Source organism: Pleurodeles waltl, chromosome 8, assembly GCF_031143425.1.
Source record: "Pleurodeles waltl isolate 20211129_DDA chromosome 8, aPleWal1.hap1.20221129, whole genome shotgun sequence".
NCBI lineage: Eukaryota > Metazoa > Chordata > Amphibia > Caudata > Salamandridae > Pleurodeles > Pleurodeles waltl.
Window position 1 is genome coordinate 1148450106 of NC_090447.1, and position 12943 is coordinate 1148463048.

General features: G+C 43.7%; 1 protein-coding gene across 1 annotated transcript in view; it reads right to left on the minus strand.

Moving 5' to 3' along the window:
- The window catches only part of ITM2B (integral membrane protein 2B), a 144118-nt gene that overhangs the window by 30128 nt on the left and 101047 nt on the right, over nt 1-12943 (minus strand). The window contains exons 3-4 of the mRNA XM_069205382.1: nt 10411-10614; nt 2598-2708 (exon numbers count right to left, since the gene is read on the minus strand). Coding sequence (XP_069061483.1) covers nt 2598-2708; nt 10411-10614 — 315 coding nt within the window. The remainder of the gene's footprint in view (nt 1-2597; nt 2709-10410; nt 10615-12943) is intronic.

A 12943-nucleotide genomic window follows, 5' to 3' on the forward strand; every position in this document is an offset into this window, starting at 1 on the left:
TCTCTGCAACATTCACTGTCTTGTAGCAAAAACAAAACAAAAGTCTTGGGAGTCCTACTTTGCTGTGTAGCAGAGATGTGGTGTAACAAGCCTGACAGTGTTACTCCACATCTCTGCTACTTCCAAGCTGAATTTGTTTAACATTATACTGACTTGATAAGCCTTGAGAGCCTCCAGGCTGCCTGGAGCAGGTTTCATTTAGGATTATCTTCAAGTTGGCTGGTTGTAGCGTGGCATATTTAATATGCTGTCTTTACAGCACTAACCCGTCTCCTTCTCTCTGGACAGCAAATAAAAAGTAATGTGGTGATTATCTAATATGGCCACAACGCTTCCCCTTGCAGCTCTCCGAATAGCACATTCATCTCCATAGTAGAGACTCTGGATGCTTGTCGGCCCAGAGGAATCCACAAGGAAACGCCCTGGCCCCCAGACAAATCTGCTCAGTTTCTCATTAAATGTTGCCACAGGGCTGCTTTCCATTTTTTCAGGGTGCTCAGGAACGCAAATGTTATTTCTTTGGGCATGAAGTTTTAGAGTACGTTTTAAGTTTATCCATTTAAGTAGTGTCCAGCTCAGTGTCAAGACCAGGGCTTACCCTCGCATCTATCTACTCAGCAGCCACGTCTGTCTCTGGCAGCTTCAAACTACTGCTTTCTTTGTGCCTAGCAAAGTCCTCCATCCTGTGTTATTTTCCTTCAGCTTTCCCCATTCAGAATCTGTTCCAATCCCGACTTAACTGGAAATCCTTTGATCCTCCACAAAACGTATTTCAAATTTGTATTTGTGTGTCAGGAGTGCAGCAGCACCGGAAGAGTACAGCAATCTACCAATGCAACATCTGGTGGCTACTAATTCACTGCTTTTCTAAACATTGGCATCCCTCAGCAGAACTATAGCAGCAGTGAAGGACGTTAAATGCACACCTTTTCTACTTTACCAGCACAAATTACATGCAAGTCGCATCGTTTCTGAACCTGATAAATAACAATCCTTGTTATGTTGCACAGTTGAAGGGGTACGTATGGCCATCATAGGTCCTATCTAAAAATGAATCTTGCACGTAACAGTAGGCTAGACTACAATTCAAAATGCTTCTGTGGGGGACTACGTTCTATACGTTTTTGGCCTAACAGAGGGTTCTCACTGCTAATAGAACGGCATTAGGGCTGCAAAGTGTGTGTCACAGTGCCGCCAGTAATCAGGATAACAGTCAGTTTAATGTGCCTCCCCTTGTAACTTCACAAGTCTGTCTTTTGTTAAACTCTTCAATCGGAGCTCCAGGTTCTCCATTGCAGCACTGTTGGACAACAAAAGACAGACTCTTGCTTTTTTATCATGTTGCTGTTGGCTGTTGTCTTAGAGCACATAAAGAATCAGATCAGTCATTACACCTTACAGCCAATTTAGCTCAAAATGGCCTTTTCAAATTCTCCTTGATGTGCACCTCTGATTGAGTGGAGCAGAAATTACGCCTGAGGAGCACCAGGTCCATGAGAACACACAAAGGGGCTAAACAGCAACTTCGGTAATGCTGGGGACGCTGGGAGCCCAGTGCATGCAGTGACTGACTGGGACCAAGGAACAAGAAAGGACCGCAAGCTACAGAAGGGCAGACAGGAAAGGATAACTGGATGGCCACAACCATCAAAATGGGTAAAGGGAGGTACACATCAGGGTCTGGAGAAGGGGCGCATTAAGAGCTTCAGGGGGAAACAGAATAGAGGAAATGCTGAAGATCAGAGACGAGTACTAAGGACAACCAAAGCCACCACTTAGGGTGGGGATCGGAGCTGTGCTCAAGGGTAACCAAATTGGGAACCTTAGGCAAAGTGAGACTGATGAAGTAAGTAAGAGTTAATGATGAGTTCACATGTGGAGCCAGAGGGGTCTCCAGAGCCATGGTTCGAGAGCAGGCGAGAACTAGAAAACCATCAAAACCTGGCCCAGGCTTGGGTGCTACAAGATAACGCTCCGGGTGCGGACAAGAACTAAGCTTTGATGGGACTACAGGGCGGGGCATACTGATCAGCACAGAAAGTGACTGAGGGTCGCCGTTGTTTACAATTCTGATTGGGACAGTTTGCATTGTTCGGTGTGTTGCACCGTAGTTCTGTGAAGTATAAAAACTGCTTTATCAAATGTATAACGCTGCACATTTAAAAATATAATAGTATAAGATATATGTCAAAAATACCATTAGTTGTCCTTCCTATTTACCAAATTAATCAATGACTTCAATAATTTCAGACCTTCACCCAGGAGATGTGACTGAGTGGGCTGCTGAGGCCTCGCAGATGCTTGCCACTTGCACTCTAGCAGTTGATTGTCAGTGATTGGGGGTGCTTAGTGTATTTTGTTATGGAACAAGACATTCATTTACTCTACATGATTTCAGTCCTTTCAAAGGTGCACCCAGAACGTGAAGCAAGCACCACAGGAAGTAATATCTTGGTGGTTTCCTGACAGAGCAAAACATAAATATGGCAAAGCTCATCAAGGTCACCTCTACCACACGATTATATACCTGCTTCTACAGCAAAAACACGGGCATTTGTGTAGAGAATATTAATACCTACATCGATGTCTAAACGTACCTTAATGTTGATGAGCAACTCCAAAAAATCCTTAGGTGGCATAACAATCGAGGTATTTAAAGGAATCACATAGCACTTATTCAAAGTGAGGTCCAGATAGGCTGTTAGTTTCTGAAAGAAAGAACGTGAAATCATGTTTTCTCTTAAATTCATTTTTAAACTTTGTCTTTAATAGCACAATGCTTTTTTTGTTAATATATCACATACTCAGGTCCCTACAATATAAAGATACGACAAACAGTTTAGGACATCACAAATTCTGATAAATGTCTGGATAAACACACACACCTAAGTAGATTTTGAATATTTATACAATCCTACCACCAAGCGTGCAGTCTGGGCCCAATTCGCCCTTTTCACCCGCACAGGTGAAATAGAACATAACGTGTGTTTGTAAATCGAACACATACCCAAACCTTGTGGCTTGTGGAAATGAAATGACAGATGTTTATTTTTACCCAATTATATGGTACTCATTTATCGGCCTGGGAAGGATAAAAGGCTGAGAGGAACGGCCGGGATTCGAACCGTGAAACACAGATCCCTGGAGGTGCATTAGTCTAATAAACCACCAACCGTTTTTTCCCACTACCCAGAGACTATCAAAGGACGCTCACTTCTGCTTAATGCAGAGCCGCATTCGCTGTTATACCGGAAGAAGGAAAGCTAACTCAGCATTATTAGCACCCCTTGCTCATCCCACGCCTTTTAAGATTGAAATTGCTGGATCGTTCCAGGCAATGTTAGTCTTTTTTTTACAAATATTATATTCTGGTTTACGATAAAATATGGAAAAAGCCAGGGGATGTTTTTATCAAGGAGAAGTGAAAGAAAGAAAATCCTATACACAATCATACCACTGCATATGACAGTAAGCAGTTTTACGAGAAACATCGTGGGAGGCAGGAGCCTTACAAGTTAATCCCCAAAAAACTCAACGTGCCGTAAGTCAAAACTGATGAAAGGCCATTTCTATAGATAGAGTAAAAACAACCACAAGTAATGTCATCTCAAGCCAGAAAGCAAAGACAAGTTAACGTAAATCCCTAAAATTTCGCAATTACTTAAAAAAGTAACCAAATTTAATAAGATTAAATACAAATGGAAACAAGCATTGGAAATACTAGCGAGATGGAGTCGCACTACCTATACTTGCTTTTTCCAAGTTGTATTATTTCTTCTAATTTGTACCGCTCCGATGATATGGTAAGGTCCACTAGGACAATTCAATTAATGCAGTGGTCCCCAAACTTTTTTGACCAGTGGCTCCCTTGACCTATTGGCAGTTGGCTGCTGCTCCCCATTGTGTTATTTTTGTTTTAGCGAGTGGGGGAGACTGGGGGGGGGGGGGCTTATAAGACCGGCCTCTGGAGTTCTTCCATTTTGTTCCCTCAAAAATACTTGGTAGGAACTATGAAGGTATTATAATCATAGATGTAGGAAAAATTAAAAACAAAATAACAGTTGTTTAATAAAAAAATAAAAAAAATAAAAAAAAAACTTTCATTGGTTAAGACAGAAACAATGCTCTTCAGCACTGTGGTCTGCATAATCATTTTCTTTAAAACTATGTTTTGTTCCTTAAAAATTGCCTCCAGCACAGGGAGCTCTCCTTCAAGCCATTCTAGTTGTCAAGGAGCCACTTTTGATATATAAGAATGCAGCTCCACTAATCAGCTCTACTATATTTCACTTTCAAGTACTTTACTAAAGTACTTTACTAAATGTTCCAGCAGCCACAATTATCTTAACTCTGCTTCTGTCTCGTCTAGCGTCTGATGGAGTCATTGCACTCTCCTGTCTCAGACCTCAGTATGTGTCTGCAGTCTCTGATTCCTTCTCACTATAGTCGTGTGTCACAGTCCGTGTCAATTCAGTTCTTACTATGGTACAAAACTCCGATGGAGGTCCACATCCCACCATATCAAAAAAGTAAAAACACATTTATGCATTAAACATGTTGCATACTATCATAGTTATAAGAACTTATACATACACTACAAAAGATGTTAAAAAGTCTTCCCACCAACTAACATTAACAAGACTAAAAACAGTGCCCGTCAGGATTAAATAAAATATATTATTAAAACAATACCACAATTTCCTTAAAAGTGACACCGTACATACTTAAGTCCAACACGTGCCTCTGTTTTGATTTCTGCATTGCTCATAGTTTGTGTTAACTGCTCTTACAGATAGGAGCAATTCCTGTGCTATTTTGCATGTCGCACTGCCATCTAGTGGTACTAGAAGGAGTTTCATCTTAGCAAAACATGTTTGAAAGCCAGCTTGAAAAACGAAAGAAATTGCACTCTGAATATTGAGGCTTTATGTTGTGGCGCCCCTGGGTAGTTTTGGAGGCGCACCAGGGTGCCACGGCGCACAGATTGGGAACCTCTGAATTAATGTATTTAACTGACGTTTTTTTTTTCTTCTAGTGACCACTAGTTGGCACTAAAACGCAGCAAACTATATCGTTTAAAGTGGCTCTGTTTGTATGCAATCCTCCGTCCGTAGCAGAACAGAATGACAAAGCGCCCAAGGGTGAAACAAAAAAACAAACAAACTCCTGTGTGACGTCAATCACAGAAAGGGAGGAAAGCAACTCAGACTGACGCTACAGCCATGTAATCCTTAGCAAAGACTGGCTTTGGGTAATATTGCATACAAGCTTCAGTTGTCTTCGGTGAGACAGCAAAAAATAAAACATAAATTCAAATAACAGCAAACAAGACTGCAGTAGTGTTGCTTTTCCCAGATCTATCCACAATGAAAGTGGCATATTGTATTCATAGCATGAGAATGTAGGCAAGAAAGAAAGCAAGGCCATCTATGGAGGGAGGTTAAAGAAATTGAAAGGAGGGGACAGAGAAATGTGGGGTTAAGAAACAACCAGCTTCACCAGTCACATGTATACTGACATGGAGAAGGCGATTGACACCCTGAAAGACCAGACTTTTAGATGATGCGAAGAGAGGAAATTAGGTTATACTATGTGAAAAAATGACAACTAGGCAGTAGTAGTGGAATGTCATGGGAAGCCAAGTAACTGGTGTTCAGAAGCCATGCACTGGGGAAAATAACTGGACAATCAGAACAAGCACGGGCAAAGCCAATAGGTCTCGACTATGCAAGAGCTATTGGCTTTTCCAAATGTGTTTTAGCCATGATGTACACCAACGTGGCTAAACGTTGGTGTAGAGTGGAGATGAGTGGCGTAGAGTCTGGTGGTGTAGAGTGGAGATGAGTGTTGTAGAGTGGAGTGTCAGAGAATTCTAGAGTAGAGTAGAGTAAAGTGGAATAGTGGGCAGTAACGTGGAGTGGAGCAGAGTGAAGTGGAAAAGTGCATTAGAGCGGAGTTGAGAAGAGTGGCGCAGAGTGGAGTAAGTGGCGTGGAAGAACTTAGAGGGAGCTGCGCAGTGTGTCGTAGAGTGGAGGAGCACAGAGTGAAGTGTCGTACAGTAGCATAGACTAGAACGGTGTAGTGTGGCGCAGTACAATTTCTGTGCCCTCAGTTTCACAACTGGTGAATTTTGTGTGTGTTTGTTTGTGTGGGAGTGAATGTGGAACGTTTCCTTAGTACTGCATTCAAGAAGCTGAAATACCTTCCACTGTTTTTACTGTACTCACCAGAACTGCACAAATGTTAGGTGAAGTTGAGGCAAAATTGAACTCAATTTAAAGAAGGTTGCCTGCATCACGCAGGTAAGTGTTTTAGCAGTCCTGCCATGCCTTTGTCGTTTTCTAAAGGGGCCTTAGATGGAATGAGCCACTGGTAAGTTTGGGGTTTGGGGGAGTGGATGAACAGCCAGCACAGAAAGGAAGGTCATCCTCTGTGAACTGATGCTGTTATGGTGAGCACGACATTAGAACTATCTTGGAAGAATCGTGCTGAACGTAATACAAGTTGGAAGGCTAAAGGGAGAACAGGTGAATGGAGAAAAATACAATTAAAACAAAGTGTAGCTTCGTCCTCTGAGAAGGAACATCAAATGAGCAGTTCAAGTGACACAAACCTGGAGGCTTTGGAAAACAGTGAATTTCCGCTTGTTTCAAGTCCAGTGTGCTAAAGAAACAATGGTGAGGCCCTCACACTGAATGTCAGCGGTTTGTAGTTTCACACAGTATGAAATAGGAGAGTTCACACTCATAGGGTGCTGACAATCTTACAAAGTGCCTTTTTAAAAACTCAATTTCCTCTAAAATAAATGTTCTGGAAATACATTTAATGACACTTCAAAATGTACTATACGCGCAATTGATGCAGCAGACATACGTTTTGTCCAGAACTCTTCTTTCTCAAGGACAACAAAAGTAAAATCAAAGTAATTGTGCTGCAAAACAATTTCTACAATAAATATGGTATAAGGTACAAATATAGCTTGATATAGCTGTGATGTTAAGGTGGGAAATCCTTAGCCAATAAATGTAGTCTGGAATAGTGTTGTACGAACAAGGAGGGGTTCTGACTAATGTGCACTGACGGTGTACATGTGCTGCTGAGGGTGGGGTAAGCCTTTACCAGCTGTTTGTATAAATGATAATGCCAGGTGCTGCATCTCAACCACAGTACGATTTAAGAAACGGTACGACTATAACTGGATATGTGATGGCAAGTGACAAGTACTATAATTTGGCACAGTCTGGTGTGCATGCACTTGCTGGAGTAGAAATACACTACAAGGCAGATTACAATATGTGGGACACTAACAGCTGTTTACTAAAAGACCAAGCACAGCCATGCATAGGTTTAGCTTGCACAAGCCCCCTACAATATCGCCTATGTAACGATAAACTAATCCTCAAAAGTGCCACAAGACGGCGCAGTTGAGCAAAAGAAATGCGGCAGCTAACTTATTAAAAATGTTATGTGGCTCAGTAAATGAGCGCTCATCACGGACATATGAGGTCATCTGCAGGTCATGAGTTCAAATCACGACAACTCAGTCTTCCATCCTTTAGGGATGGTCCACCGACAAAATATACATTTAGGCAACACTGGGAGCGACTGGAAAGCAAAAAACTGAGCTATGAGGCTGTCTGAAAATAACAAGCTGTGGGTTTAAGAAGGTTGTTGTTTGAGCTCCAGACAATATCCGTGAGTGATGATGTCAGTCACTTCTGGCCACAACTGACGGAAGTGATGTAGCCTTCCCCCGACAGGTGATGTGTGGTCAGGGGGAATGGTTGGGGAGTCACTGTTCAGTGGTAGAGGCTCCCATTATAGGCATTCCTTTACCTCTACCTCTGCCTCGTGATTTATAGCCACCTCAGTAATAGCCTTTGCCTGATTGCTGGTGATATTGCTGTTAGCATTGGTAGCTTGGGCTCTCTGGTGTGGTACTCTTTTACTATAAGAGGCCCCTCTCCCTTGGTAGAGCTACAAGGACTGTTGCTTTTGTGTTGTGGAATGCAAGGCTCCCACTGACTTGGCTGTTCCTGTATCTTTTTTAAGTTTTCCAGTTGTGTCAAACTCTGGGCCAAACAGCTGTTCACCATCAAAAGGAACGTGCAAACTGTGCTGTAGCACTTCTGGTCTGAACCAAGATATGCGTAGCCATGGATGTCTACGGAGCATTACAGATGAATGAATGCCTCGTGCTTCAGTATCTAACATACATCACATGGCTACATTTGATATCTGTCTCCCTTCTGCAACTAGATCTTCCCCCTATTTCCTGTATTGGTCTGAGAGATGTTGCAGTAAGGCCTCCATCTCATGCCATATGGCCCTGTTACAGTGTGACAATAACCCCACAGAATTAGTTATCAGCCATTGACTGGCATATCCTGTAGCCACCCTTTTCCCCGCTGCATCAATGCATTTACTCTCCTCGCCAGGAGGTGGAGCTTGGCCAATCCAGTTCTTTTATGAGCTGTAGTGACAACTAGAGAGTCTGCAATAGGGTGCCACGTAATATATACAGGGTCTGATGGAGAAGGCCTGCATTCGCATTTTAGCCTTGGTGTAAGTACCCTGGATTTGACAGGATCCTTAAAAATGTCCTTGGCTACATTTAAAATAGAACCTACCAATTGTAGATACTGAACCGTACAGTCAGTTTTTGAAAGTGTTTCCACCAAGAAATCAATTTCCTCCTCTGTGGTCTCATGGTATTCCACAGCCTTATGTATGACACGGATATGAGGAGGTGCAATCAGGTGGAGAAGCTTCTGTTGAAATTGACAGCTGTATGTCCGTGCCCGGAAGGACCACGTCATTGTCATCCCATGGGTCTGAGCTAAGGTGGGTATATTTCTGAGAGTCTGAGTGATACTCCTCAAGCTCAGGGCTATCCCCTCTTTCATCTTCCCGAGTAGGTGAGGGTGATCTTATGTGTGGGGATAGAGGGTGATGTAAAGGTATGGGGCTTGTGGCTCTATGTTCAGTAGCCACTCTCTTGGGTAGAGGCTGTGGCACATCCAATTGTTGGCCCTGTCTTTTGGATGACTACTTATGGTGCTTTTCCTGCATATACCTGTGCAGACCTTAAAAAGCATTGCCTTCTTCCTCTTGTAAGACTTGTTTTTGTGACCCTGCTGCCTGATTATCTGGTACTGTTGCTGTGGCTAGGGAAGTCACTTTTGTTTTTGTCATGGTTGGAGTTGGTTTTCTTCAGCGTCAAAGAGTGACCATGTTCCTTTTGTTTCTTCAGAGCCAATGATTGTTTGGATTCCGAATGACTTTACGCCAAGCGTTTTTTCAGATCCAAGTGCTTCTCTGGCATCAAGGCTTGGTGCAGGTGGTTCTTCGGTGGCGATGTGTGGCTTGACGTCGACGGCTGTTTAGACACTCTCCTGGCCTGTATGCATGGTCGCCAGATTGGGATCGTGAATCTTCTTGTCCCATCTTGGCTCCCAGGTACGCTCTCGATGTTGACCAGAGCCCGAGGGCTGTGGTGCACCATGGCGTGGATTGCTATGTAAGATTTTCTTCAATCAGGCTGGTTTAATTGTACTCAAGGTCCTTGGCATTGTCTTCATTCTGGGCCCTGACGCAGGTGCCTGCACGTTGACTCTTCTCTCCCACTGGACTGATCAGAGGTGACACAGTGCGAGCTGGCCATGATGTAACCCCCTGAGCAGGTGTGATGATGACTTCCAACTCACCCTTGCTGTGAGCTTGTTCTTGAGAGAACTCTGCTTCTGTCTCCATCTCCATTGTGTGAGCTAGTCTCAGATCCCGTCTGCTTCTGAGTGTTTTCTTGTTTTTAAACAGGAGCACAAGGACCAGGACGCAATGCAGTCCTGATCCTTGTGCTCCTGTGACAAACACATTTTGCAGACGTCGTGGGTGACAGAGTAGTTGTACTTCATCACGCACCGAGGGCACTTTGTAAATAAGTGGTCCCTTTTAGCCTCCATTACCCAGAGATGCACATTCTCGACAGGAGTGGAGGATGAAGAATTTCAAAGTCGACCACAACCAAGTGTTCTACACATTTCCAACTGACATTAGGCATCCCCAGGCCATTTGGGTGTCTAAACCTTCAGAGCTCCGATGCAGTCCATCCGAGTCCAAGGACGGAAAAAAAAAAAATCTAACAAAGGAGCAGTTGAACATGCACAATGCCTCGAGGAGTAGGTGATAAGACGCGGACCAAAAAGACTTCCTCGAGAAAAACAAAGTGAGAGTTCGGGCCCAACACTAAATGGCAGGAGTGTGCAAAGCAAGTGTATCTGCTGCCAACACATGGTAGGATGACTCTTTTACCATATGCTAAAGAGTCAGAGTTATTAGTGATAGTAAAATCTGTGATCTTTCTCTATAAAAGTAATAACCAATGTTAGTTATATAAACAGTTCCTCTTACTCTGTGGAAGTCATGAACAATGTCAGCAGGGTCGCTACTAGCGAAATCTGGCACAGGGACACTGATGAATTCCAGCCCCTCTTCTTCCAGGATCTGAATATTTTCCTCAATTGAGCGGTAACGAGCGGTTGAGGAGTCTGCATATGGCTTCGTCAAGCTCATGTCGTCCTCGATGTACTTCAGACCACAGAAGTAACCATCACTCTAAAGTGAAAAACAAACACATTAATAAGGAAAAAAACAAATATAAAAAAAACAGAAAACAGAACATGTCCCTGTCAGAGATTTCTATTACTATTAAAAAGATTAGCTGAATAATGTTTCCAGTGCACATTTCAGAAGACTTGTGAAATAAGCAATCAACAACCTAGGAATGTGACAACATGTTAACACAGCCATGGTAATTTTCACATCAATCACAGGGTTAGAAGTTTCTAGAAAAATTTCTTAACCTTAGGGCTAACAATGTAAATTGCTACTCTGTTTAACAGTTCAGCTAACACTCATGCCTTCAGTGGTTCGCTAGCATTTATTTATGTAGCAGTCTCGCTCTTTCGGCCACTTCAGAGTGCTGAAGTGTGATTGGACTCGACCCCGCCTCACGTGAAGTCTAACAGACAGAGCCCGGTTCAGAAACAGCCTCTGCAGTCATGGCAGACGCTCTGCGCTCGTGGTGCAATCTCTGCCATGAGAATCCTCATGGCAGAGAATCTGCCACAACTGCAGTGGATCTTTGTGAATCGGGCCCAAAGTGTTTACCAATACACATGCCTGAATAATTTAGGAGACATAAATTAATTTATTTTCTGATGTGGCGGTACGATCCGACCGAGAAAATAAAATATTTAGGCACAGATGTTACAAATTAGCAGCACAAACTCCTTTAACCACAACCTGTTTACCCAGCTGATGGCGCACTATCAAGAACTAGGTCTGATTTAGTATATATCTGTTGTAGTAACGCTCTTCTGTCAAGGTATTGTTTACTGATTTTTCTCCTTTAATTGGGGAGTGACGGGGTGCATCGGTGAGTAAGCCAACGATAGTAAAAGCCACAGCTGCTGGGCGGATTGCACTGTCTCCTGCCGTGGCGGTTCAGTGACCAAAGAAGCACACAGCCCCTACCAGACCACAGAGGCTTTCCGCGGGACAGATTGGTGGTGCCGGAGCACTGTGGTGCTTCTGCACCGCTACGGGAACTGTGCAGACAAGCGACAGTGTCCTCGCATCTCACTGGTCTTCCCTTCAGGAAGAGACAAGAGGAGGCGCAACCGACCTCCAGCACTGCCAACTTTCAAAATGGCTTCTATAAAAAAAAAATACATATTAAATTGTAAACACAGAAAATTACTGGACAAGCTCCAGGGTATTAATTTGCCCTTTATAGCCAAGGGCTGTTCCTTCTAAGGAGGTGTTACCCCACTTGGAACCTTAGGCCAGACCTTACTCTGGAATTATGGTGCAGAAGTTTGACCAGTGAACAGTATAGGCCGGTATAAAACATTGCCCTCACCTGAAAACCATGGCAGGTGCATATAGGAAAGAAATGCGTGAGGAGTTATGTGAGGAACAAAGTCTTCTCCCCAATGATGATGGATGTTCTTGATGCATCCTTATAGAAGGCCATACTGATGTCCTGGAACCCGTGAGCAGACAGCTCAATTTACCAGTGGCTAGATACTGCATGCACCGCCTATGTGGAAGACATTGGGCCTTATTGACTCTCTGAACTCCATGGGAGCACTAAAAATCGACATAAGGCAAAGGCCAAAATCTTAAGACCCTCCACCTGATGCAGGCTGAAGACCACTCTTGAAATTCCTGAGAGAATGGAACTTATGTCCACCCAAGGGTGACCTCGGGAATGGGGAAGAATCAGAGCAACCTCCCCAAAAGGACCGAGTAGAGGAGCCAGGTTATAGTTTACCGGGGCAACCAGAGGGCACCCATTAGCCCAGGGTGGAAGGCAATTCAACCAGTTCACCGGCGGCAAAGGTAGGTCAATATGTGAGCAGCAGCATCAGGAAGCCCTAGACATCAGGGGATGCCTGAAAGCGGAATGCCTGAGCCCATTATTGGATGGTAGGGTAGCACTAACACTGGAGACTGATTGCAAAATGGCCAATTTGATAACTAAATTTGTAATTGAACCAAAGAACGCTGGTAAAGACAGGGTATGCTCCACCAGTCATCCGTACTCTCCAGAATCCCAAAGAAAGCAAGGTAGAAAGTCATTACAGTGGCAAGATCAAAAGAAAAAGGTTCCTTCCCAATCCTAGGAGCTGACAGAGGTCACAGAAGCAGAGGAGTTTTCTGGGGGGAATTAACGTACTAAGAAGAACCACAGGAAAGGAGTATTGTTTTCCCCCAACCAAAAGTAGAGGGAATGTTTCACTTCTTGTTGGAATAATGGAAGGATGCATGGGTTCTACAGCTGAAGTCAGTGAGGGGTGGAGGGGACCTGGCAGGGGTGATGCGCAGCCTGCTGCCATGCCTTAGGCAGTGCAAGGGAAGAGCTCCCCGCCCCCCTTGC